General features: G+C 66.9%; 4 protein-coding genes across 10 annotated transcripts; 2 read left to right on the forward strand and 2 right to left on the reverse strand.

The window, feature by feature from the left end:
* Positions 1–24: 24 nt before the first annotated feature.
* On the forward strand, positions 25–3075 carry MIOX (myo-inositol oxygenase). Of its 2 annotated transcripts, XM_074825517.1 has the most exons (10): positions 371–454; positions 980–1045; positions 1198–1278; positions 1479–1641; positions 1733–1800; positions 1895–2004; positions 2118–2185; positions 2451–2500; positions 2609–2721; positions 2854–3075. In XM_074825517.1, exons 1-10 carry the CDS (start codon positions 437–439, stop codon positions 2960–2962), a joined length of 846 nt encoding a protein of 281 aa, XP_074681618.1. In that variant the 5' UTR covers positions 371–436; the 3' UTR covers positions 2963–3075. The 2 variants fall into 2 exon arrangements, with proteins under 2 accessions (XP_074681619.1, XP_074681618.1); XM_074825518.1 differs by lacking the exons at positions 2118–2185; positions 2451–2500 and having other exon boundaries at positions 25–454.
* Positions 3076–3216: 141 nt separating this feature from the next.
* Positions 3217–10909, reverse strand: LMF2 (lipase maturation factor 2). Its single transcript, XM_074828179.1, has 14 exons — positions 10734–10909; positions 10059–10312; positions 8549–8577; positions 8181–8377; positions 7805–7983; positions 7483–7621; positions 7119–7253; positions 6931–7036; positions 6584–6680; positions 6304–6486; positions 5484–5652; positions 4950–5061; positions 4708–4816; positions 3217–4148 (listed from the first exon to the last, which is right to left on the reverse strand). Exons 1-14 carry the CDS (start codon positions 10828–10830, stop codon positions 3798–3800), a joined length of 2157 nt encoding a protein of 718 aa, XP_074684280.1. The 5' UTR covers positions 10831–10909; the 3' UTR covers positions 3217–3797.
* A 51-nt stretch (positions 10910–10960) lies between these two features.
* NCAPH2 (non-SMC condensin II complex subunit H2) lies at positions 10961–20369 on the forward strand. 6 transcript variants are annotated; one of them, XM_074828180.1, is made up of 21 exons: positions 10965–11014; positions 12629–12887; positions 13067–13168; positions 13599–13654; positions 14698–14782; positions 15763–15837; positions 15963–16042; positions 16385–16536; positions 16695–16784; positions 16941–17032; positions 17112–17177; positions 17333–17399; positions 17659–17766; positions 18166–18219; positions 18985–19055; positions 19145–19214; positions 19327–19401; positions 19560–19603; positions 19712–19813; positions 19896–20045; positions 20127–20369. In XM_074828180.1, the coding sequence occupies exons 2-21, from the start codon at positions 12780–12782 to the stop codon at positions 20262–20264; spliced, it is 1785 nt and encodes a 594-aa protein (XP_074684281.1). In that variant the 5' UTR covers positions 10965–11014; positions 12629–12779; the 3' UTR covers positions 20265–20369. The 6 variants fall into 6 exon arrangements, with proteins under 6 accessions (XP_074684285.1, XP_074684281.1, XP_074684284.1 ...); XM_074828183.1 differs by having other exon boundaries at positions 19327–19392; XM_074828182.1 differs by having other exon boundaries at positions 18985–19052.
* A 699-nt stretch (positions 20370–21068) lies between these two features.
* On the reverse strand, positions 21069–22176 carry SCO2 (synthesis of cytochrome C oxidase 2). Its single transcript, XM_074828188.1, has 2 exons — positions 22099–22176; positions 21069–21841 (listed from the first exon to the last, which is right to left on the reverse strand). Exon 2 carries the CDS (start codon positions 21832–21834, stop codon positions 21100–21102), a length of 735 nt encoding a protein of 244 aa, XP_074684289.1. The 5' UTR covers positions 21835–21841; positions 22099–22176; the 3' UTR covers positions 21069–21099.
* Positions 22177–22382: the final 206 nt, after the last annotated feature.

Consider the following 22382-nt stretch of genomic DNA (forward strand, 5'->3'; position numbering starts at 1 on the left):
TGCATGGCGTGGCACAGCGTGACACACGTGACACAGCACGGCACAGCACGACGCACACCATGGCACGGCTCAGCTCGGCTCGGCTCGGGGGTGCATCACCACAGGCCCTGGGACCTGCACCAGCCGCGCCCCCACCCCCCGGCAGGACCCCGTGGCCCGTTGCCCCCGTGAGGAGCCCAGGGCCACCATGGGCCGCCCCATGGTTGGGCTCCGCGGATCGGGGGGTCCCCAGCTGGGGGGGGCTGCAGCGTGGGGTACCCCGCTGGGAGACCCAGGCCAGGCTCCCCACCAGCCCCCGCCCCGCCTCGGGGAGCAGAAGCCCCCCCCTGAGCCCATGGGCTCAACCATTAACCGGGGGCTGGTTAACTGGTGACCGATTGCCCCCGCGGGGATAAAACTGGGGGGGGCCGGCAGCTGCCCCACAGCCCCCCCAACCATGAGGAGCCTCCAGGCGGTGAGTACGGGCAGGGGGGACCCAGTGCCCCACACCTGGGGGGGGGGGGTCAGACCCCCACATCACCCCCCACACCGGGGGGTCAGACTCCCCCCGCATCTCCGCATGCATGGGAGTGCAGCCCCTCCCCGATCCCCCCCCCCTCCAACCCGTGGGGCCCAGCCCCACAAGTGTCACACACACACACACCCCCCCCGTGGGGCCTGTGCCGACAGGGAGCAGCCCTTGGGACCCCCCCCCCCCAAAACTCTGTGGGGTGGGGGGCTCACAGCTCAGCACCGTTGCTTTTTTTGGGGAGGGGGAGGAGATCCCCTGGTGATGTCCCCCCTATGTGGGGGGGGCAGCCCCATGGGGAACGCTCCCCCCCCCCCCCCCCCCCAGCCCAGGGGTCTGTGGGTGTGGAGGGGGGCCGGGGCGGGTCGAGTCAGGGCCCCCTCAGGGCAGACACTGCCCCGGGGTGTTCCCCCCCCCACGCGGGGCAGGATCGGGCCCCGCTGACCCCCCCCCCGGCCCCTCTCGCCGCAGGACGCCGCCGCCTCCCCCGTGGGGCCCGAGTCTGGCGGGGCCGGGCCCGAGTACCGGAACTACCGGGTGAGTACGGGGGGGCCCCCCCAGGGTAATAGCGGGGGGGTCCCCTACCCCAGGGGGGGTGGGGGTCCTGCCGCCGGGGGGGCGGGGAATGTTGGGGGGTGCGCCCCCCCCTACCCCAGCGGGTCCCCCCTGAGCCAGCCGCTGCGCCGCAGGGGGGGCCGCTGCTGGACCGCGTGTACCGCACGTACCGGCTGATGCACACCCACCAAACCGTCGAGTTTGTCCGAAAAAAGGTGTGACCCCCCCCCCAGGCCCCCCCACAGCGGGGGACACCCCCCTCCATCCCACATCATCCCACCTTAGTGCCCCATCCCAGCCCGCTTACGGGGCTCCCCCACACTCCGGGGAGGGCCCTGATGGGTTTTGAGATGGCAGCATGAGTTGGGGGGGGTGTTGCCCCCCCCCCCCCAGCACCCCGTGTGTCCCCCCCCAGCGTGCCCAGTACGGGGGGTGCTCCCTGCGCAAGATGGCCGTCATGGAGGCGCTGGGGCTGCTGGACGCGCTGGTGGACGAGTCGGACCCCGACGTGGATTTCCCCAACTCCTACCACGCGTTCCAAACCGCCGAGGGCATCCGCCGGGAGCACCCCGACAAAGGTGGGGCACCCCACACCTCCCCCGTGACGTGGGGACCCCCAAGTCCCACGATGGGGGGGTGACAGCTCCCCAACTTGCCCCCCCACCCCAGACTGGTTCCACCTCGTGGGGTTGCTGCACGACCTGGGGAAGGTCCTGGCGCTGTTTGGGGAGCCCCAGGTGAGTGGGATGGGGGGTGGGGGATCCCCCTTTTTTGGGGATTCCTCCCCCCACACCCCAAGCAGCGGGACACCCATCGCACTCCCCCCTGCAGTGGGCCGTGGTGGGGGACACCTTCCCCGTGGGCTGCAAGGTGCAGAAATCTGTGGTTTTTTGGGATTCCACCTTCCACGACAACCCCGACACCGGAGACCCGCGGTACAGGTGAGGCTGGACCCCCCCGCGGGGGTGCTAGGACCCCCCCAGCCCATGTTACAGCTGGGGAAGGCACTGGGGGGGGCCCAGCCATGAGCCCCCCGACCCGGCTCCGTCCCCAGCACTGAGTTCGGGATGTACCAACCCCGCTGCGGCCTGGACAACGTCCTCATGTCCTGGGGACATGATGGTAAGAGCCGGCGGGGGGCCGGGGGGGGCCGCCGAGGGCCCCCCCTCCTCGCGGCAGGGCCCTTCACCCCCAAACAGGGCACTGATGTGCTGGGGATGGCTGTGCCTGGTTCCCCCCCCCAACCCCCTTTGCTGGGGGATTCAGGCCTGGAGCCTTTTGCATGAGGTTGGGGGGTGGCAGCCTCAGGCAGGGGGGGGCAGTTTCACCCGGGGGGGGCGGCTGCAGCTCTCGGGGTGCCCCTGTGTGCCCCCCCCTCTCTCCCCAGAGTACATGTACAGAGTCATGAAGTTCAACAACTTTGCCCTGCCCGAGGAGGTGAGGGGTTGGGGCGGGGGGGGGGCGACCCCCGAGGGGCTATGGGGAGGGTTTGGGGGCCCCCCCGAATTGGGCTGGCATGTGTACCCCCCCGCTCCCCCCCCCCAGGCTTTCTACATGGTCCGCTTCCACTCCTTCTACCCCTGGCACACGCACGGGGACTACCTGCACCTCTGCACCGAGGAGGACCTCCGCATGCTGCCCTGGGTGCGGGAGCTCAAGTGCGTGGTCTGGCGGGGGGACAGACACACACAGGGACAAGGAGGGGTCACACAGGAACGGGGGGGCTTGGCCGAGCCCCCCCCCGGGGCCAGCAGCCCCCCAGCATTGACACACCCTCCTCGCTCCTGCAGCAAGTTCGACCTCTACACCAAGCAGGAGGAGCTGCCCGATGTGCAGCAGCTCCGCGGTTACTACCAGTCGCTGATCGACAAGTACTGCCCGGGGCAGCTCTGCTGGTGAGGGGGAACCCCCCCCGGGACCCCCCCGAGACCCCGGAACCCCCCCCCAGCACCCCACGCTCTACCCCAGCTCCCACCACTGTGGGGCTCCACAATAAACCTGCTTGTCTCGCACCCCCAGTGCCGGTCACAGTCCCCTGGGGGGACTCGGGGGGGGTGGGGTGGGGGGAGGAGTGAGAGCCCCTTTTCCCCCGGGGGGGACACACACACACAAGGGGCAGGACCCCCCGGCAGGCCCAGGGAGAGGCGGGGGGCTGGAATGTCAAAGGCTTTATTTAGAAAATTATTATAGGAAACCTCTGTGCTGAGGGACGAGCCTGCGGAAAGCACATTGCAGCCAGAGCGCCCCCCACCCCCCCCCCCCCCGTCCCCACGCCGGGGCAGGGGGGGGGCAGTGAGCTCCGGGGAGGGGGGGGTGGGCAGCACCCCAAACTGCCCCGGGGCCGCGCAGGATAACGGCGGGGGGGGGGGTGGGTGGAGGGTGCTGCCTCGCTGCGGCTGCTCAAAGCTGCTCCTGCCAGCACTGAGCATCCCCCCCCCCCACTTCGCCAAAGCCCCCCTGCAGGGCCCAAAGTGGGGTGAGGGGGTTTTGGGAGGTGACTCCTGGCCTGGGGGGGAGGACACGGACAGCGCTGCCCCCCGCGAGCGATGACCGCGAAGGCACTGGCAGGGGACAGGGCAGCCAGCTCACCCCGGGGCACGGGGGGGCTGCCTGCACCCCAGCCGGGGGTCCCCCACCCGGGGGGGGGGGGGGGGGGGGCAGGCGGCGGGGGGGGCGCAGGCAGCGCCCGCAGTCCATGGGTGGAAGACGGGGCCCGGGCCGGGGGCTCCGGGCGTTATTTTCTCTTCTTGGGGGGGCGGCCGCCATCACCGTGGCCATCGGCCGCCCCCCGCGCCCGGCCCTCACCCTTCTCCTCCGCCTCCTTGCCCTCTTTCCTCCGCACTTGCCCGTTCTTCTCGCCGCCCCCCCGGTCCGCAGGGTCCCCCCGCCTGGGGCCTTTGTGTCGGGCGGGGGGCGCGCCCCCCCGGGGCCGGTGGCCCAGGGCTCGTAGGAGGTAAATGGTGGCCGCCACCAGGTAGAGGGACCAGAGGATGGTGGGGCCGGAGAAGGGGCGGCTGAGCCGGCGCAGGGCCCGCAGCGCCCGCGGCAGGAGGGCATCTGCCGAGCGCCTGGGGGGGGTCTTGTCCTGGGGGGGGGGACAAGGGAGGGGAGGTCAGGGTGGCCCCAATCCATCAGCCCCTGCCCCCCTTCACAGAGCAGCAGCCCCCCCCGAGCCCGCGGGCTCAACCATTAACCGGGAGCTGGTTAACTGGTGACCAATTGCCACCGCAGGGATAAAACTGGGGGGGGGGGGGCAGCAGCTGCCCCACAGCCCCCCCCCCCAACCATGAGGAGCCTCTGGGAGGTTAGTACAGGCAGGGGGGACCCAGCACCCCACATCTGGGGGGGTCAGACCCCCACATGTGACCCATTGATGTTTGGGGGGGTCAGACCCAACCTGCACCACCCCACACCTGGGGGGTCAGACCCCAGATGTCACCCTCACATCTCAGGGGTTAGAACTATCTGCATTGCCCTACATTTGGGGGTGTCAGACACACCTCAGGGTCAGACACCCCCCCATGTCACCCCCAACATGTGGGGGGGGTCAGACCCACCTGCATCGCCCCACACCTGGGGCTCAGACACCCACATTTCACCCACCCCACACCTCGGGGGGGGTGAGCCCCCACGCGGGGCCGTACCTTCAGGCCGTGCTGGCCCAGCAGACTCTCGAGCGCAGGGTCACCCAGCGAGACAGTGGGGAAGAACTGGTGGAGGAGCTGCCGCCGCCACCATGGCGCAGGGCCGGGGCTGGAATGGTGGGGGACACACACAGCTCAGACCCCTGCCCCCGCTCCTGCGCAGCTCCCAGCCTCGCCAAAGCATCAGCGAGTTGGGGGGGGGCCGAGGGGGGAAAGTCCCTCCCCAACCCGGCGCCACTCACCTGCCCTGGGCGCTGCCGGTGAACCAGTACTTGTAGAGCTGGGCCCGGAGGTAGACGGGGGGGCGAGCACTGAAGGGGTACTGGGACTCGTCGGCCTGCACCAGGCGGATCACTGTGGGGGGGGACACCTGGTGTCAGCACCCACCAGCACCCAGGGACCCCCTGGTCCTCAATACCTAGGGAACCACCTGGAGATCCCCCCACCAGGACCTGCCCTGACGCCCCCGATACCCAGGGAAAGGTTTGGAAACACCCAGGACCTGCTCCCTGGCCCCCAACACCTGGGGAAGGGCCCAGAGCCCACCAGCATCTGCCCTGGGTATTGGGGCTGCAGGGAAGCATCTGGAGCCCCCCCAGGACCTGCCCCCTGGTCCCCAATACCCAGGGAAGCACGTGGAGTCCCCCCAAGACCTGCCCCGTGGTCCCCAATGCCCAGGGAAGGGCGTGGAGCCCGCACAGAACCTGCCCCCCAACACCCAGGGAAGCACCTGGAGCCCCCCCAGGACCTGTCCCCTGGCTCCCAGCCCCTCTCACCCTCCTCCTTGCCCTGCAGCAGGCGGTAGACGAAGCTGGTGAACCAGGGGCTGCTGGTGTGGGGGCCCAGGGCCGCAAACCACATCTGCCAGTCCAGGCGGGGCTGGTGGGGGGCGACCACGGGGGGGGCCCTGCTGACGTTCCCAGGCTTGTACATGAACTCGATCTCCTGCAGAAAAAAGGACCGGGGGGGTGTTGGTCGGCTGCTGGATGAAAACGAGCCAGCGGTGTGCCCAAGTGGCCAAGAGCACCCTGGCTCATGTCAGCAATAGTGTGGCCAGCAGGACTGGGATCGTGTTCCCCCCAACCCGTCCTTGGCGCTTGTGGGGCCACCCCTCGAATACCGGGCAGAGTTTTGGGCCCCCCACTACGAGACAGACATGGAAGGGCTGGAGCGCGTCCAGAGAAGGGTCTGGAGCACAGGGAGGAGCAGCTGGGGGAACTGGGGGGGTTTAGTCTGGAGAAAAGGGGGCTCAGGGGAGACCTCACTGCTCTGCAACTGCCTGAAAGGTTGTAGCGAGGAGGGGGTCGGTCTTTTCTCCCAAGTAGCAAGCGACAGGATGAGAGAAACAGCCACAAGTTGCACCAGGGGAGGTTTAGGTCAGACATTAGGAAAAATTTCTTCCCCAAAACGGTTGTCAAGCGCTGGGAGGGGCTGCCCGGGGAAGGGGTGGAGTCACCACCCCGCCTCGGGGGGGATTTAAAAGCCAAGCAGCCGCGCTTGGGGACAGGGTTTGGCAGCGTTGGGTTTACGGTTAGACTTGAGCGTCTTCAGGGTCTTTTCCAAGCTAAAGGGCTCCTGGGGGAGGGGGCGACTCACCGTCCAGGTCTGCTGGTCGTAGCTGCCCTCCAGCACCACCTCAGGCCGCCCCCCAACGCCCGTCATCCTGCGGAACAGCCCGTAGGAATTCACCACCTGGAACCGCTCCACCGCGCTGAACATCTGGTGGATGCCAGGCCACAGCTTGCCATTGGACTCGTAGTCGATGTAGGTGAAAGGCACCTGGGGGGAGGCACAGAGCGGCTCCGTCACGACTAGGAGCAGCTTGGGGGGGCCCCCGTACCCCAAGACAAAGCCCCACTGGCCCCTACTTGCTCACCAGGCTGACGGCAAACATCCCCAGGGTCGCTGTGGCGAAGACACCCCACTGCAGCGTGGCCCAGAGCTTCCAGAAACAGCCACGGATGCAGAAACACCTGTGAGGGGGGGCGGGGGGAGGGAGAAATGGGGTTCAGGGCCGTTCCCCCACCTCGCTGGGCCCAAAGCGGTGGAGGGCTCAGCCCTGCGCCAACCCCTCCCAACCCACCCAGCACCCCCCACCCCACACAGCCATTTCCAAGCATCCCTCCACGCAGGGGGTGGCCCCAGCCCCCCAGATTGGTCACCCTGAAGAGCTGCAAGGCCCCGGGGGGGCCCCCAGCACCCCCCCCCCACCCTGTCACTCACCTATACATGGCAAAGAGAATCTCCCAGGAGAGCGAGAGGAAGCCCAGCCCCACCAGCGGCAGGGTCACGGCCCGCAGCCACGTCGTAAACTCGTGATAGGTGAAGGCTGGAATGAAGGAAAACCCATGGGGTCAGAGAGGGGGGGCCTCCCCCCTCACCTCGGCGGGGCACAGGGGGCCGTGACGTACCCACTTTGGAGTCCAGCAGCCTCTTCTCCCAGTTGATCTCCAGGCTGAAGTACTGGACGCTCCAGTAGAGGAGGAAGGCGTAAGCACTCAGCTCCGTCAGGGCGGAGAGGAGGGACCGCAGGCTGGGGGGCCACGCTGCAGCACAGCACAGCCACTGAATGCCAGGGGCTGGGGGGCAAACTGCACCCCAAAAGCCCAGCCAGTGTGCCCCCGTGGTAGGAGACAACACACCGTTTCACAGGGACCCTGGCTTGAGCCCCCCCATGGGCACAGACCCAGAATGACAGTGGCCTGTCCCCTCCCTGCCATGGACACAGCAGAGAGGGGGCTCCCCTCCCTCAAACAGGGCTTCCCAGGGACTCACTGCTGGTGTGTCTCTTCTTGCTGCGCCCCAGCCAGCACCCTACATGCTCCTCGTCCAGCAGAGAGAAAGCCAAAACGATGGTGAGCATGTTGAAAAAGTTGTAGTTTCCCGTGAGGATGATGAGGAGCTGCAGCAGGACCTGGGGAGGGGTAAAGGCAGGGCTGGGTGTCACAGTGCTGAACTGACAGCCCCGGGGGGCACCCCAGCACCTGGGGAAATCCTGCCTGTGAGGGCCCGCGGAGGGAGGAGCAGGTTACCCTGCCCCTGGAGAGCCCCACCACACCCAGGGTGGGAGTGGGGGTGCCCAGCTCTGCGCCCCCACCTGACTGTAGAAGGCGAAGAGCCGGAGGCGGCGGACAGGCGCGAAGAAGAGGAGGGGGACGGCGATCTCGATGACGTAGGTGGCCACCACGCTGAACTTCTGGAACCAGACGGGCAGCTGGTGGGCGAACCAGGCGCCTGGCGTGGGGATGCACTGGGTCTCGTAGTGGTAGGTGAGAGCTGGGGGGGGGGGGCACGGGAGGGGTCAGGGGTGCAGGGAGGGGCGCGGGGACACGGCTCGGGGTGGGCAGCGCCGGCACAGAGCTGTGCCGAACGTGGGAGGGGTGCCAGCAGCAGCCACCCCGCCTGCGGCTTGGGGCAACGCCCCTGCGCCCCCCCAAAGCCCGCGACACCCCGAAACCGGCGGCACCCCTCACCTGTGAGCCCCCACCACGTCGGGCAGCGGCTGGTCAGCTTCACCACGCCGGAGGCGAACATCAGGCGGAAGAGGAGCCAGCGCACCAGCCAGAAGGTGACACCGTCGTGGGCGCGCCAGGTCGTGCTCCGCCATTTCAGCAGGCGCAGGGGGGCCACCAGCACCGCCAGGAACCCGGCTTCCAGCAAGAGGCTGTCCCTGAGGGGAACGTCGCTGTCCCCCACCGCCACCGAGCCCACCCAGAGCCCAGGGTGCTGAGGGAGAGGGGGCCTGGCCGGCCCACGGCCCACCACTGCTCCCCGAAAGCAGCCAGTTGGGTCACTGCTGCCCGCAGCCCCCCCTGGCACGGGTGACACGGGGCTGACTTACCACTGGAAGTAGAGGAAGACCTGCCCCACCTGCAGAGAGAGGGAGCAGAGAGTGGGTTTGGCCACCGGCCCCTTCTCCACCCCATGGAGTCTGGGTTGGAAAAGCCCTTGAAGCTCCTCCAGCCCAACCATGAACCTCACCCTGACCGTTCCCAACTCCACCAGATCCCTCAGCGCTGGCTCAACCCGACTCTTCAACCCCTCCAGGGATGGGGACTCCCCCCCTGCCCTGGGCAGCCCATTCCAACGCCCACAACCCCTTCTGCAAAGAAATCCTTCCTAAGAGCCAGTCTGACCCTGCCCTGGCGCAGCTTGAGGCCATTCCCTCTTGGCCTGCCGCTGGTTCCTTGGCTCAAGAGACTCACCCCCCCCGTCTCTGCACACGGAGCTCAGCCCTGGGCACAGCAGTGGGGGGGAGGGCACCAGGCCAGGGTCGGGGGGGCTGCAGGGGAGCCCTGCCCTGCGCTGCCTGGGTGCTCCCAGCCCCAGGGCTGCCCCTCCTGCCAGAGCCAGGCCCGGGGCAGTGAGGGGAGGGCGGCTGGCACTGAGACTTTCTTTCCAGCATCACCTTAAAAGGGAGCGAGGAGAGGAAAGGCCCAGAGGAGGCAGAGCCACACGCGCCAGGGCGAGAGTCACCCGGGGCCGCTTCCCCTCCCTGTCAAGGCAGCAAGTGACCCCAGAGCCCTGGCTGCCCCCCGCCTCTCCTCGGGCCACGCTGCCCGTGAGAGAAGCCGCTCAAAATGCTCCCTGTGGGGCACGGCCGTGTGCCGCGGAGGCCCTGAGCTGCTCAGCGGGGACGGGATAACAGCAGCAGCCCCCCAGCATGGGAGAAACCCCACTCCCACAGCTGACACCCCGCTTTCCCAGCCACCCAATCCCGCTCCCTGCAGCCACCGGGGCTGGACGTGGCCCGAGCCCTGGCAGAAGGGTCTGGCGAGGGTGCTGGCACTACCAGCCACCCGGGTAGGGCAGGGCAGGAGAGCTCCTCCCCGGGGTGACAGCCGCCCAGCCCAGGAGGGATTTTTGAGCACAGGCGGTATTTTCGTCTTTAATTCGCCCGGTTTCAGAGGGAACAGAAACCCTCCTCGCCCCGCCGCCTGCGCTGCGGGCTCTGACTCACCCGAGCTCCTCCGCAGGAAGCCGCCAGCCCCGCCAGCGCGGCTCAGGAGGGCAGATTTGTGGCTGAGGGGCACAGAGCTCTCATGGACCACGGGGGAAGGGCCCTGGGAGTCAGGGAACAGAGCTGCCCCCACAGCGGGGCGGGAATCAGCTTCGCAGGCAAGGCTGGGAGGGTTTTATCCCAGGAAAGGCAGCGGGAACTGGCACAAGGATGGGGTTGTACCACCCCACACGAGCCAGGGAGCTGCCAGCACCTTCCCTCAGCTCCATGAGGGAAGCTGAGCATGGCAGGAGCTCACAGGATGATGCTAATGCAGGAACCTCACCCCTCTGCCCTCCTAGGTCCCAGCTCCGACCCCGCCAGGGCACCCCAGGCCCCCCCGACCCCATACCTGGTAGAGCGAGAGGTAGAGCACCCTGAGCAGGGCGAAGAGCAGGCTGTCACGCAGGGACTCGAACAGCAAGGCGCCAAAGGAGGCGAGCACACCGAGGAGGCAGAGCAGCTCCATCCCCAGCTCCGTATCCAAACCCAGGCGAGGGCTGAGCCACAGCAGGGTGGGGAAATCTCGTAGTTGCTCCCACAGCCCCTTCCCGCTGAGGCGCAGCACCCTGCGGGCCGGCAGGATGCCGTCTCTCCCGTACAGGCCTGGAAAGGGGACGGTGACAGTGGGGATGAGGCCTCCCCAGTCCCGTAAGCCTTAGGGGGAGGCAGCAGAACTGGCAGCACCCCCCTCCCCAGCTCTCGATGACATGGCGGGGGAGGCTCCTGCTAATTGCCCCTTGCACGGTGGCCTCCCAGGTTCCTAGTGAAACCGGGAGCAGAGCAGCAGTGGGAAAAGCCCACGTGGAGCCCAACGGCTGCCAGCCCCAGCCTGGCCACGTAGGAGACAGGAGACGAGGGCCCTGCCTGCTACAGGCAGGGGAGGGCTGTGCGGGCAGCGCGCTGCCGGGCCCCTCCGCTGAGGCCTACCCGGCCCAGCCTGGCGGGGCCTACCCAGCCGCAGGGGGGGGTCGGGCCGCCCCCCGGCAACCCCCCGCCCTCCCAGGCCCTCCCGCCGCCGCCGTACCGGGGATCTGGACGTAGAGCGAGGCGAAGGCGGCGAGGTAGGCAGCGGCCAACCCCGCCAGGAACAGCGACCGCGGCCGCCGCGGCGGGTCCCCCATGGCGACACCGGCGGCGGCGGCAGAGGCGACACCGGCGGCGGCGGCAGCCCCGCGCGACCTCGGCGCGCAGCGTCAGCACGCACGGGCGTGGGCACGCACGGACGTCGGCACGCCCCGCCCCGCGCGTCACGTCGGGCGGGAAGCACAAAATGGCGGCGGGGAGCAGGGCCTAAGGCGGGGGTTGGTAAGTGGGGGAGTTGGGGCGCGTTTGTCCGGGGCGGGTGGGCGTCTCGGAGCGGCCGGGCTGTCCCGGGGGTTTTGTGTCCAGGTTACCTGTGGCTGCCTGTATCGGGTCACAGAGAGGCTTGGGCTGGGAGGGAGATTAAAGATTACCAAGTGCCACCCCCTGCCCCGGGCAGGGACACCTTCCACTAGCCCAGGTTGCCCAAAGCCCCGTCCAACCTGGCCTTGAACCCTTCCAGGGAGGGGGCAGCCACAGCTTCTCTGGGCAACCTGTGCCAGGGCCTCACCACCCTCACAGGGAACAATTTCTGCCTTAGATCTCATCTAAATCTCCCCTCTGTCAGTTTAAACCCGTTCCCCCTCGTCCTATCCCTCCCCCCTGATGACGAGTCCCTCCCCCCTTTCCTGTAGCCCCTTTCAGTCCTGGGAGGCCGCTCTAAGGTCTCCCCGGAGCCTTCTCTTCTCCAGCTGAACCCCCCAACTCTCTCAGCCTGTCCTCACAGGGGGGGTGCTCCAGCCCCCCGAGCATCTTCGTGGTCTTCTCTGGCCCCACTCGAGCAGGTCCGTGTCCTTCTGCTGTTGGTGCCTCCAGAGCTGGACCCAGCACTGCAGGGGGGTCTCATGAGAGTGGAGCAGAGGGGGAGAATCCCCGCCTCGCCCTGCTGCCCACACTGCTCTGGGTGCAGCCCAGCACACGGGTGGCTTTCTGGGCTGCCAGCGCACGTTGCTGGCTCACAGGCAGTTTTCCACCCCCCAAGTCCTTCTCCTCGGGGCTGCTCTCTATCCCCTCCTTGCCCAGCCTGGGTTTGTGCTTGGGATTGCCCTGACCCATGGGCAGGACCTTGCCCTTGGCCTTGTTGAACTCCATGAGGTTTGCCCATCCCACCTCTCCAGCCTGTCCAGGTCTCTCTGGATGGATCCTTCCCTCCAGTGTGTTGTTGGCAAACGTGCTGAGGGTGTGTTTGATCCCACTGTCCATGTCCCCAACAAAGATGTTAAACTGGTCCCAACCCCTGAGGAACGTCGCTTGTCACCGCTCTCCACTTGGACATGGAGCTGTTGATCACGACTCTTTGAGTGTGACCACCCAGCCAATTCTTTACTCACCAAGTGATCCCTCTGTCAAATCCATGTCTCCGGTTTAGAGACAAGGGTGTCGTGTGGGACGTGAGGTGAAGGACAATGTTAGTTTTCTGAGTTCTTAGGTGCTAGTCTGGTGTTATTCTGCTTTTCTGCAAGGCTGAGGGGAGACCTCATCACTCTCTACCACTACCTGAAAGGAAGTTGTAGCGAGGTGGGGGTCGGTCTCTTCTCCCACATAACAAGCGATAGGACAAGAGGGAACGGCCTCAGGGGAGGTTTCGATTGGATATTGAGAAAATTTCTTCCCCAAAAGGGTTGTCAAGCACTGGAACAGGCTGCCTGGGGAAGGGGTGGAGTCACCATCCCTGGGGGGATTTAAAAGACGCGTAAATGTGGGCTTAGGGACGTGGTTTAGTGGTGGCCTTGGCAGTGCTGGGTTAACAGCCGGACTCGGTCTTTAAGGTCCTTTTCAACCTACCCAATTCTATCATTCTCTGTTTACTGGAAACTTATATTTTTTGTCGAAATCCAGTTGACTTCAGGTTTCTACCCTAGCCAGCTGTCACAAGGTGTCGGCTGCGCCTAGCTCTGAGTGACCTGCGACCCTCGGATGTCACCTGTGGGATCATCTGTCCACAGACGGGGGGTTTAAGCCCCTTCAAACAACGCCGGGAGCTGCCGCCATGGAGGAGGCAGAGTCGCGCTTCCAGCACCTCCTGCAGCCCATCCGTGACCTCACCAAGAACTGGGAGGTGGATGTGGCCGCCCAGCTTGAGGAATACCTGGAGGAGGTAAGGGGGGGCCCTGCATCCCCTGTGCTGGGGAACTTGGGGGTGACGCCCGTCAGCCCTGCTGAGGGCATGTTCTGTCCCCCCACTGCACCACCGGCACTTTTGACTTCTCTCTCCCTGTGCTACCCTCAAATCCAGTGAATCAGCGTTTTGTTTCCCTTCTTCTTCGTGTTTTGCAGCTGGATGAAATCTGCATTTCCTTTGACAACGGCAGAACCACCATGAACTTCACAGAAGCCGCCCTGCTGATCCAGGGCTCTGCCTGTGTCTACAGCAGGAAGGTGAGGAGGCGACCGCCGTGTCCTGGCCCTGCTGCTGTCGCCCTGCCCGTTCTGCCACCCCTCTGCCCCTCCTGCGGCCGAGCTGGGGATCTGCTTGTGGTTTTGGAAGACTTGAGCGTAACGATGAAAGGATTTATAATTCCTGAATTCAGTCACTTTATACGTGTTGGGGTTGGCAGCCTGGAGAAGAGCGAGAATTCTGCTGTTCAGCACTTTTCTTCTCTAGAGGGTGGAATACAAATGCTCTGCTTCCCCAGATCCGGCCTCAGAATGGCTCAAACAGTGAAAAGAACAGCGAGATTATCAAGAAATTGAACTCCAGCTGCCTGGGGATAAGAGGAGGGTGGTGGTTCATCCTGGCATCAGCCAGAGCAGCTTTTCTGGGAGCTGCTTTGTCCTTTTCTCCAGGAATGTGGCTGCTGTTTTGCAGGTGGAGTATCTCTACTTGCTGGTCTACCAGACGCTCGACTTCATCTCCAATAAAAAGTAAGTAGAGCTCCCCCCAGCCCCGGGGAGGCTCGGGGCTGTCGCCTTCCAGCGCTGCCTGGGCAGAAAATGCTGCTGCCTGCTTCCGCCCCGCTGCTGTTGCCTTCTGTGTTGTTCCCCGCTCTGCTGAGGTCCGGGAGCTCCTGCCCCGCGAGCGTGCGAGCTGCCCATCCTCTTTTGGGGATGAAACTGTCCCCCCACTGCAGAGAGAGCTGTGGGAAGGTCCATGACTCCGTTCGGAGCCTTCTGCTCCTACTGACTGCTCCGCCCCGGGGCAATCGTCGCTGTAAAAACCCAAACAAACCTATTGCCGCGTCGGTCTCCAGCCTCGTGAAAAATCCTTTAAAGCAGAAGCGTTTTGTGGTGGCAGGAGAAGCCCCCGGTGGGGGCCCAGAGGGCCTGGGGCGATGTCCCGGTGCCAGGACCCTGCGGTTTTCTTGCTGCAGCGCTTTGTTGTTGCATAAGGAGAGGGCAGCCTCCCGCAGCGCAAATCTCGGCAGAAAACGGTGTGGTGTGGCAAAGCTCTTGGTGCTGAAAGCTTGAGCCAACTCACAGCGCTTGCCCGTGGCCCCCTCCCACCTGCCCTCAGGCTGTGGTTTTGGGGCAAGATGAGGCTTTTTGTGCTGCGCCTGGCTCCAAACAGCTGCTTGGCGCTCTGAGGGAACCGTCCCATCTCAGCTTTGCCCAGCTTGTCAGGAATGCTGCCTGTGGCTCGGGGAGATCGAGGCAGAGGATCCAAAAGAGGCTCTGCTCGGGCTGACGCCGCTGCGGACGTTTCCGAAAACCTCCAGCAGTTATTTCCCGTGCTGTGGGATTGAAGTGAAACCTTCCCTCCTGTTTCTGGAACAGCTTCCGAGCTGGAATTGGCAGGATGATTCTGTTCTGGGTGGGGTTGGCTGGGCAGGCTGGATCCCCCTTCCCGCAGCCCCCGTTCCCTCCCTGGGCCGGCGCAGGGTTGCGCTCTCCATGCTGTCGGTGCGATGCTTCTGCTTGGGGAGGGCCCTGGCCTCATCCTGAACCGTGCGTTTTGCTCCCTGACTCAGGCGGGACAGGCAGCCCCGCTCTGCTGGGCAGGATGGCGCCAATGCTGCTGTGAGCTCTGGGATGGAGCAAGAGGAGGAGGAGGAGGTGAGCGTTACCCGTCGCGGCGTGGGGAGCGGAGCGCTCGGCGGCTTGTGCGTGTGGGCAGGGCTGGTTTCGGCTGCCGCGCTGCGAGGGGGAGCCCCCAGCACCCCCCTTTCTCACTGTGCCGGGGCTGCGCATGCTCTCCTTGTCCCTAGCAGGGGGCTTTACCCCCATGTCTACCCGTGGGAGCGCTTGGGGGGCTTTTTGTCACCACACTGCTGTGCTGGCCCCCACGGGAGGTGACTGGCCACCTCGCAGCCCACCTGGAGAAGAGCGAGACCCTGTGCAGCGCGTGGGGGCCCCCCTTCACCCCAGGGCTCAGCCCGACTGCTCTGAATCCTTTGCTCGGGCTGTCCTCCGGGTCTCTGTCACCCGGGGCCACCGCAGCTGCCTGGGCTTGCCCTTTCCTGGGCGAGCAGGCGCCTTCCTTCCAGAATCACAGAATTCCAGAACCATCTGGGTTGGAAAAGCCCTTGAAGATCCTCCAGTCCAACCATGAACCTCACCCTGACCGTTCCCAACTCCACCAGATCCCTCAGCGCTGGGTCAACCCGACTCTTCAACCCCTCCAGGGATGGGGACTCCCCCCCTGCCCTGGGCAGCCCATTCCAACGCCCAACAACCCCTTCTGCAAAGAAATACTTCCTAAGAGCCAGTCTGACCCTGCCCTGGCGCAGCTTGAGGCCATTCCCTCTTGGCCTGCCGCTGGTTCCTTGGCTCAAGAGACTCACCCCCACCTCTCTGCACCCTCCCTTCCTTACCTTCCTCCTGCCCACCGCTGCTGCCATCACAGTGCCGCACACCCTGGCCCTGCTCCTTTCCTGCTCCAGCAGCTCAAAACCCGCAGCCCCCTTGTCTCTGCCAGCACCGTGCAGCCCCGGGAGCACCCCGTGTCCCCCCCCTCCCCAGCTCCAGTTGGGGTCCCTGGGCAGCGGTGGGGCCCGGCAGGCCAAGCCAGGTGATGGCTGGTGGGGTTTTCTCAGGAGTTCCTCTCCCTGGACGACATCAGGGACAGCAGCCAGGCGAACGTGAACATGAAGAAGGATCATCAGCCCGACGTAAGAGAAGCCGTTCCCCTCCTTTTCTCTCCCTCCCGGTGTCAGGGTTTTCCCTGTGTCATGCTGTGTCCCCGGGCTCCGGCTCTGCGCGGGGGCAGCACCCTCCTGCCTCTTTGCCTTTGCAGGCTGTGAACATCGTTCCCTTGACTCCGATGTCTTTGGTCGCTCCGGAAGAGGCTGAGAAGAAAGAAAACCCCCTGTTCAGGTGAAAACCCCCCCTCAGCCACACCCTCATGGGTTTAGCTGGTCCCCCTTCATGGCTGTAGTAGGGTCAGGCTTTCCCTTAGGCGAGGAAGTAGCGCTTTCCCAGTTCAAACTGGCCGGGAAGGATAATCCCGGGGCGTGTGAGAAGGCTGGGCAGGATGGTCCCCGGGCAGGGAGGAGCCAGGGCTGCGCTGAGGACCGGCTGGTGGGAGGGCTGGGGCTGATCCCCCCCTCACCCAGAGCAGGGGGTCTGTGGCTTTTGGGGTGCTCCCCCTCCCCGGGCTCCCAGCAGGGCAGGGCAGAGCCTGGTTTTGGGGTTCCCCTGACAGATTTTTACCCTCAGCCGGAAAGGGGAGATCCTGGCCAGCCGGAAGGATTTCCGGATGAACACGTGCACCCCCCACGCCACCGGAGCTTTCCTGCTGGAGCTCACCGGCCTCTCCCCCACCCACCTGCCAGAGCGGCGGCACGAAGGGAGCCCCGGCAGAGTGGCAGGTACGGGGGGCTCAGGGCGCGGAGGCACCCTTGGGTGCTTTTCTGCCTGTCAACCTCTGGCAAAACCCCCTGCCAGCCCAGTGGGACCCCTCATTTCAGAGGTGATGGGATGCTGGGCGAGGGTGGCTGGTGACATCTCGCCCCTGTCACCTCGGCAGGAGCGCTGGCCTGTGTCCCCGGCAGTGGGAGGGAGCACGGGAGCCCTGGCAGGGGTCTCATCCTGGCGCTGAGCTTCTCCGAGGATGCAGGTGAGACGCGCGTGGTGCTCCTGCCCGCTGTTGTATCAAGGCAGCCTGGTCTTCAGCAGCCCCGTGGCCGTGACGGGAACCCTGCGGCGGGTGGGGGTGGAAATGGGGGGTCCCAGAAGCTTTTATGGCGTTTGACTGTTTATTTCCCCTGAACAGGTGCCGCAGAACCAGATGACGACATGCCCGGGGCCGCGGAGGACGATGTGGGAACGAGTCCAACTGCTACCGAACGCGTCGAGGCGCAGAGGGTAGGTGCGGGCAGGGGCTCGCGGGGGCAGCCCTGCGCGTCGCTGCCAGAAACTCATGGGCTCGTTCTGTGCCTGCCAGAGCGCGCCCCGGGAGCGCGTGCTGCGGGAGCGAGCCCCTGCCGAGGACCCCAAAACCCACATCAAGGTAGGGGGGGCCCAGAGCCTTGCCACGTCCGCCTGGGATGCTGTGGGAAGCCCTGGGACATCCCCACCCTGCTCCATGCCGCACCGGCGGGGTGACCCACCCCAGGGTGCTGCGGGGAGCTTTGCTGGCTTCCTCCCAGCTCACTCCTCTGCCAGGAGATGCTGGATCCGTGGCAAAGCCTCGACCCTTTCGGCGACTCGGAGGACAAACCGTTTAAGAAAGGTATTTGAGGTGGAGCTGGGGAAGAGGGGCTGCTCCCTGCATCTCCGTGTGCCCTGTGGCACTGAGGCCACTCGCCCTTCAGCGTCCCCAGAGCCGCGGCGGGTCCTTCCTGGCCCCAAGAAGGGCAGAGGGGCCTGGGAGAGGGCAGCTGCCCCATCCCGGCACCTCGGGGGCGGCCGGGCTGCACTGGGTGCCACTTGCCACCCGGTGCCACTTGCGCTGGGGCCTGACACGGCTGCTGAGCTCGGCCTGTCCCCAGGGCGGCCCTTCCTGGTGCCGCACGGCCTGGACTGCGTGGTCGGTGGCAAGCGGAAGAGGAAAGGACCGAGGAAGTTCCAGGATTTCATGAAATGGTTCTCTGCAGCCTGTGAGTATCCCTCGGGATCCATTCAGGCTCGTGGCAGGACCCTTCTCTGCCAGGAAGCACCCAAACCCCTCCACCCTGGGTGCCCCAGCTCTCACCGGCCCCGTTCAGCAGCAGCTCCAGTCCCGCAGCAGCCATTCTCTGCTCTGGTCGTGCTGGAGCCGCCCGGGCAGCTCCATCCCGTGTGGCGAGTGGGATGTGATTTACCTTCTCTGGCCCGGGCTCAGCCCTCGGCCTTAACCGAGGCTGCGAGGAGAAGGGGGCAAGTTGAGGCTGAAGGCAGCTGTGCCTCTGGGGGGAAGGGGGTGGCTCTGGAGGTGACAGCCGACTTCCCCGGGAGCACGCACGGGGTTGGCACCTTCGCCCCTTCGTAACTGTTTCATCCTCTCTGGTTCCCCCCAGACAACAACATCACTGACAGCAGGAAAACCAAGAGGAAAGGGCCGACGTTCGCAGGTGAGCAGGACGTGCCCCAGAGGTGCCAGGCTGCTGCCAGCCCCCGTCGCAGGGGTGGAGATGGGGGGCTGGAGGACGAGGGGCTTTGGGGGATGAGGGCCTGGGGGGACATGAGGGGCAGGGGGACAAGGAGATAGGGGGGATGAGGGGCTGTGGGATGAGGGACTAGGGGATGGGGGGCTGGAGACAGGGGCCTGGGGGGTGATGGGAGGCTGGACGATGAGGGATGGGGACAGGGCTGGGGGGCAAGAGGCTGGAGGACGATGCACCCTGTGCTGGGGAATTGGGGGGCTGGATGACAAGGGACTGCTGGGGGCTGGGGGATGAGGGACAGGGATGAAGGATGGGGACAGGGGGAGCTGGGGGGTGACAGTGGTCTGGGGGAGGGGGGTCTGGGGGGTGATGGGCAGCTGAGTGATGAGGGACAGGGACAAGAAATGGGGATGAGGGTCTGGGGGTTGATGGGGGTCTGGGGGACAAGGGACTGGGGTCTGGGGGGTGACAGGGGACTGGGGGACGAGGGCAGGGACAAGGGATGGGGGCTGGGGGACTGGCTTCTGCAGCGGTGGCCTGAGGCAGAGGGAAGGGCAGGTGTTTTTGGGAAGCCCCAAAACTGCGTGAGGGGAGCCCGGGAAGGCACCCCAACAGCTGCTGTGTGCCAGGGAAGGGGTTGGGGGGGGGCTTTGTTGTGGGGTGGGGGCTGGAAGGGCTGAGCCCCCCCAGGGGGAGCAGGGCAGCGCTCCCCAGGCCCCCCTCTCTGCGCAGACCTGGAGGCGCTGTACTGGAAGCGGCTGAAGGAGCGTGTGGCGGTGGAGAGGAAGCTGCAGAGCCAGGTGGTGAGCTGAGGGGGGGGCTCCCAGGGTGGGGGGGGCACACAGGAGCCCCCCCCAGGGCTGGGGGGGGGCTCAGGGCTCTTCTCTACCAGGGGCGGCTGCGCAAGGAGGAGCTGGATGTGCCGGAGGAGGAGTGTGGGGCTGACTGTGATGAAGGAGCAGGTATTGCGGCACCACAGAGCCCCCCTGGCCCCCGCTGGGGGGGTCTCCTCTGTCCCCTGGGAGGAGCTGGTGGGCCCTGGGGGGGCACTGAGTGGGTTCCCCCTCCCGGCAGACGACTTTGTGGAGCACGAGGACGTCCTGCCCGAAGCAGTGGAGGAGCAGGAGGAAGGAGCCCTGGGTGAGCTGGGTGAGTGCACTCCCCTCACCAAAAGCGGGGGGGCTGCTGCCGTACCCCACCCCAAATGCCCCTGCCCCATCCCTCCGTCCCTCTGTCCGTCCTCGGGAGTGTCCCCCTGTCCCCACAGAGTGGGAGGGGGTGGCCGGTGACACTTTGCCCTCCCGCAGGTCCCTGCGACCTGGACTACGAGGAGCTGGTGCGCAGGAACGTGGTAGGTGGACGGCAGGGGGGCAGCGCAGGGGTTGGGGAGGCTCCAGCCCGGGTTGGGGGGAGGTGACAGGAAGGTTGGGGTGCCCCCACTCCTCCCCTCTCCCCCCAGGATCTGTTCATCGCCAACTCCCAGAAGTACGCGCAGGAAACGGAGCTCTCGCAGCACGTCCGCCGCTGGGAGGAGAGGATGGGGCCGCTGCTGCAGGAACAGGCAGGGCAGGGATTTGGGGGGGGGGTGTCGCAGGGAGCCAGTAGCCCCCCTCGCCACGCCTGACCCTCCCCTCTGCCTGCAGGAGGAACGAGCCACCTTTGACATCCACGGCTACGGGGACACGCTGGCGGGCAGCTGTGGGGCGCTGGGGCAGTGGCGGTCCTTCGCCAGCTTGGTGGCGGGGAAACCCCCCTTCGAGGTCTGTCGCTACATGCTGGCCGCACTGCAGCTGGTAAGAGCCGCGGGGGGGACACAGGGGACACCCCCAAGCTCTGCTGGGACCCCCCCCCCCAACCGTTCCCCTCTCCCCCAGGCCAATGACTACGTGGTGGAGCTGGCGCAGGCCCCGGGGTTGGAGCAGGCGCTGGACACGATGCAGCTGCGGCTGCTGACCCACCGGCGGGCGCAGGACCGCTTCCACACCTTCCAGCCCCCCTCCGCCTGCTCCTGAGCGAGGGACCCCCCACCCCACATACCCCCCAGCCCCACACAGCCCCCGCCCAACCCCGACACCCACGGCGATAATCCCCCACCAATAAAGCCCCAATTTGGTAAAGGCTCTGCTGTCGTGGGGGGGCCCCACGGAGTGAAAAGCCCCTTCCCTTGGGGCTGGCACCCTCCCTCCTCAGGGGGACGGTCCTGGGGGTGGAAGGGGTCCCTCTGCCTGCCCACTTGGGGCCTCCCTTTCTGTGGGACAGTCCTGGGGGGCTGCAGGGGGGTGTCAGGGATCCCTCTACCTGAATACTTGGGGCCTCCCTCCCTGTAGGACAGTTCTGGGGGGCTGCAGGGGATCTTGGAGGGTGTCAAAGATCCCTCTGCCCACATACCTGGGACCTCCCTCCCTGTGGGACAGTCCTGGGGGGCTGCAGGGGGTGTTGGGGGCTGGCAGGGGTCCCAGAGCCTCTCTTCCCATGGGACAGTCCTGGGGGGGTGTCAGGGGTCCCTCCACCCACTTTCCTGGGGCCTCCCTCCCCCGTGGGACAGTTCTGGGGGGTGGTAGGGGGTGGTGGTGGTCTCTCTGCTCACCTACCTGGGGCATCCTTCCCTGTGGGACAGTCCTGGGGGGCTGTAAGGGGGTGTCAGGGTCCCTCCACCTGAATACTTGGGGTCTCCCTCCCTGTAGAACAGCCCTGAGGGGGTGTTGGGGGGTGTCAGGGGTCCCTCTGCCCACCTGCCTGGGGCCTCCCTCCCCATGGGACAATCCTGGGGGGGTTCAGGGGTCCCTCCACCCGCCTACCCGGAGCGGCAGGAGGCGTTTTTTGGGGCGCGGAGGTGTTTATTTACGCTCAGTCGAGAAGCGGCTCGTAGGTCTCCATGTGCCGGCGGACGCTCTGGGCGATCTGGGCGTCCGTTTTGCTGCGCCCGTAGTAGTCGAGGAAGAGCCCGTCGGGGCCCAGCAGGTAGATGAGCACCGTGTGGTCCACGATGTAGTCGCCGTCCTCGTCCTTGGGCCCGGCGCTGGCGTAGACGCGGTAGGCAGTGCCGGCTGCCCGCACCTCCTCGGGGCTGCCTGTCAGCCCCAGCAGCCGGGGGTGGAAGTCGCGGACGTAGCGCCCCAGGGCTGCCACGTCGTCGCGCTCGGGGTCGACGGTGATGAAGAGGGGCTGGACGGGAGGAAGGCCCGGCTCCCGCTCCAGCAGCCTCACGGCCCGGCTCAGTTTCTCCAGCTCCTCGGGGCAGATGTCGGGGCAGTGGGTGAAGCCGAAGTAGAGCAGCACCCACTGCCCGCGGAAATCGCTCTTGCGCCGCCGCCGCCCGGCCTGGTCCACCAGCTGGAAGTCGCCCTGCCCCAGCGCCAGCGCCCGCAGCTCCGCCTGCCGCCGTGCCCGCTGCCGCCGCGCCTTCTCCTGCCGCAGGTACAGCCAGGCCGCCCCTGCCGCCGCGCCCGCCGCCGCCACCGCCGCCACGCGCCGCCCCAGGGGCAGCCCCGGGCCCCCCGCGGGCTCCCGCAGTCCTCGGCGGGGCGGGCGGCGGGGCAGGCAGCGGAGCAGGCAGCGCGCAGGCAGCAGTGCCGGGAACATGGCGGGGCTGGGGGCAGGGTCACCTCTGACCTCCGCTGCTCCTGCCCTCTGACCCCGACCCTGTCCCCCGCTGCCCTTTGACCCCGGCCCTGCCCCACCCTCTGACCCCTCACCCCGCCTCACCCCCCCCTTTGATCTGCCGGCCCCCCGACCCCTCACGGCCCCTCTGACCCCGCCCCAGCAGCCGCCCGCAGGCCCCGGCCCGGCCGCTCCCTCCCCCCGCCGCCCTTTGACCCCTCCCGGTGCCCTCTGCCCCCCGCTGACCTTTGCCCTCTGACCCCGAGCCCCGCCGCTGCCCGCCGCTCCGGTGCCGGCCGCGCCGATGCACCCCGGAAGCGGAAGTGCGGGAGGCGCGGGGGCGGGCGGGGCGTGCTCGGCGCATGCGCACTGACACCACCCCCCCCCCCCCCCCCCGCCGCGCCTGCGCGTCCCTCCGCGCCCGGGCAGGACCGTGACCCCGGGGGCGTGACCCGGCCTTGACCCCGGGGGGCGGCGGGCGGGGGCAGGCAGGGGGTGGCGGGGGCAGGAGAGGCAAGCGGGGGGGGCAG

This window comes from Strix aluco, chromosome 5 (assembly GCF_031877795.1).
Source record: "Strix aluco isolate bStrAlu1 chromosome 5, bStrAlu1.hap1, whole genome shotgun sequence".
Taxonomy (NCBI): domain Eukaryota; kingdom Metazoa; phylum Chordata; class Aves; order Strigiformes; family Strigidae; genus Strix; species Strix aluco.

What these genes read in the sequence shown, in the direction of transcription:
- LMF2 (XM_074828179.1), bottom strand. Translation starts at nt 10,830, where the DNA reads ATGGGGGACCCGCCGCGGCGGCCGCGGTCGCTGTTCCTGGCGGGGTTG. An exon ending in ATTCTCTTTGCCATGTATAG is followed by an intron (nt 6,681 to 6,930) that starts GTGAGTGACAGG and finishes CCCCCCTCACAG; the next exon opens with GTGTTTCTGCATCCGTGGCT. An exon ending in ACGACCAGCAGACCTGGACG is followed by an intron (nt 5,653 to 6,303) that starts GTGAGTCGCCCC and finishes TTTTTTCTGCAG; the next exon opens with GAGATCGAGTTCATGTACAA.
- SCO2 (XM_074828188.1), bottom strand. Translation starts at nt 21,834, where the DNA reads ATGTTCCCGGCACTGCTGCCTGCGCGCTGCCTGCTCCGCTGCCTGCCC.
- NCAPH2 (XM_074828180.1), top strand. Translation starts at nt 12,780, where the DNA reads ATGGAGGAGGCAGAGTCGCGCTTCCAGCACCTCCTGCAGCCCATCCGT. An exon ending in AGCTGGTGCGCAGGAACGTG is followed by an intron (nt 19,604 to 19,711) that starts GTAGGTGGACGG and finishes CTCTCCCCCCAG; the next exon opens with GATCTGTTCATCGCCAACTC. An exon ending in GGCCGCTGCTGCAGGAACAG is followed by an intron (nt 19,814 to 19,895) that starts GCAGGGCAGGGA and finishes CTCTGCCTGCAG; the next exon opens with GAGGAACGAGCCACCTTTGA.
- MIOX (XM_074825517.1), top strand. An exon ending in CCGAGTACCGGAACTACCGG is followed by an intron (nt 1,046 to 1,197) that starts GTGAGTACGGGG and finishes GCTGCGCCGCAG; the next exon opens with GGGGGGCCGCTGCTGGACCG. An exon ending in CCGGGAGCACCCCGACAAAG is followed by an intron (nt 1,642 to 1,732) that starts GTGGGGCACCCC and finishes CCCCCACCCCAG; the next exon opens with ACTGGTTCCACCTCGTGGGG.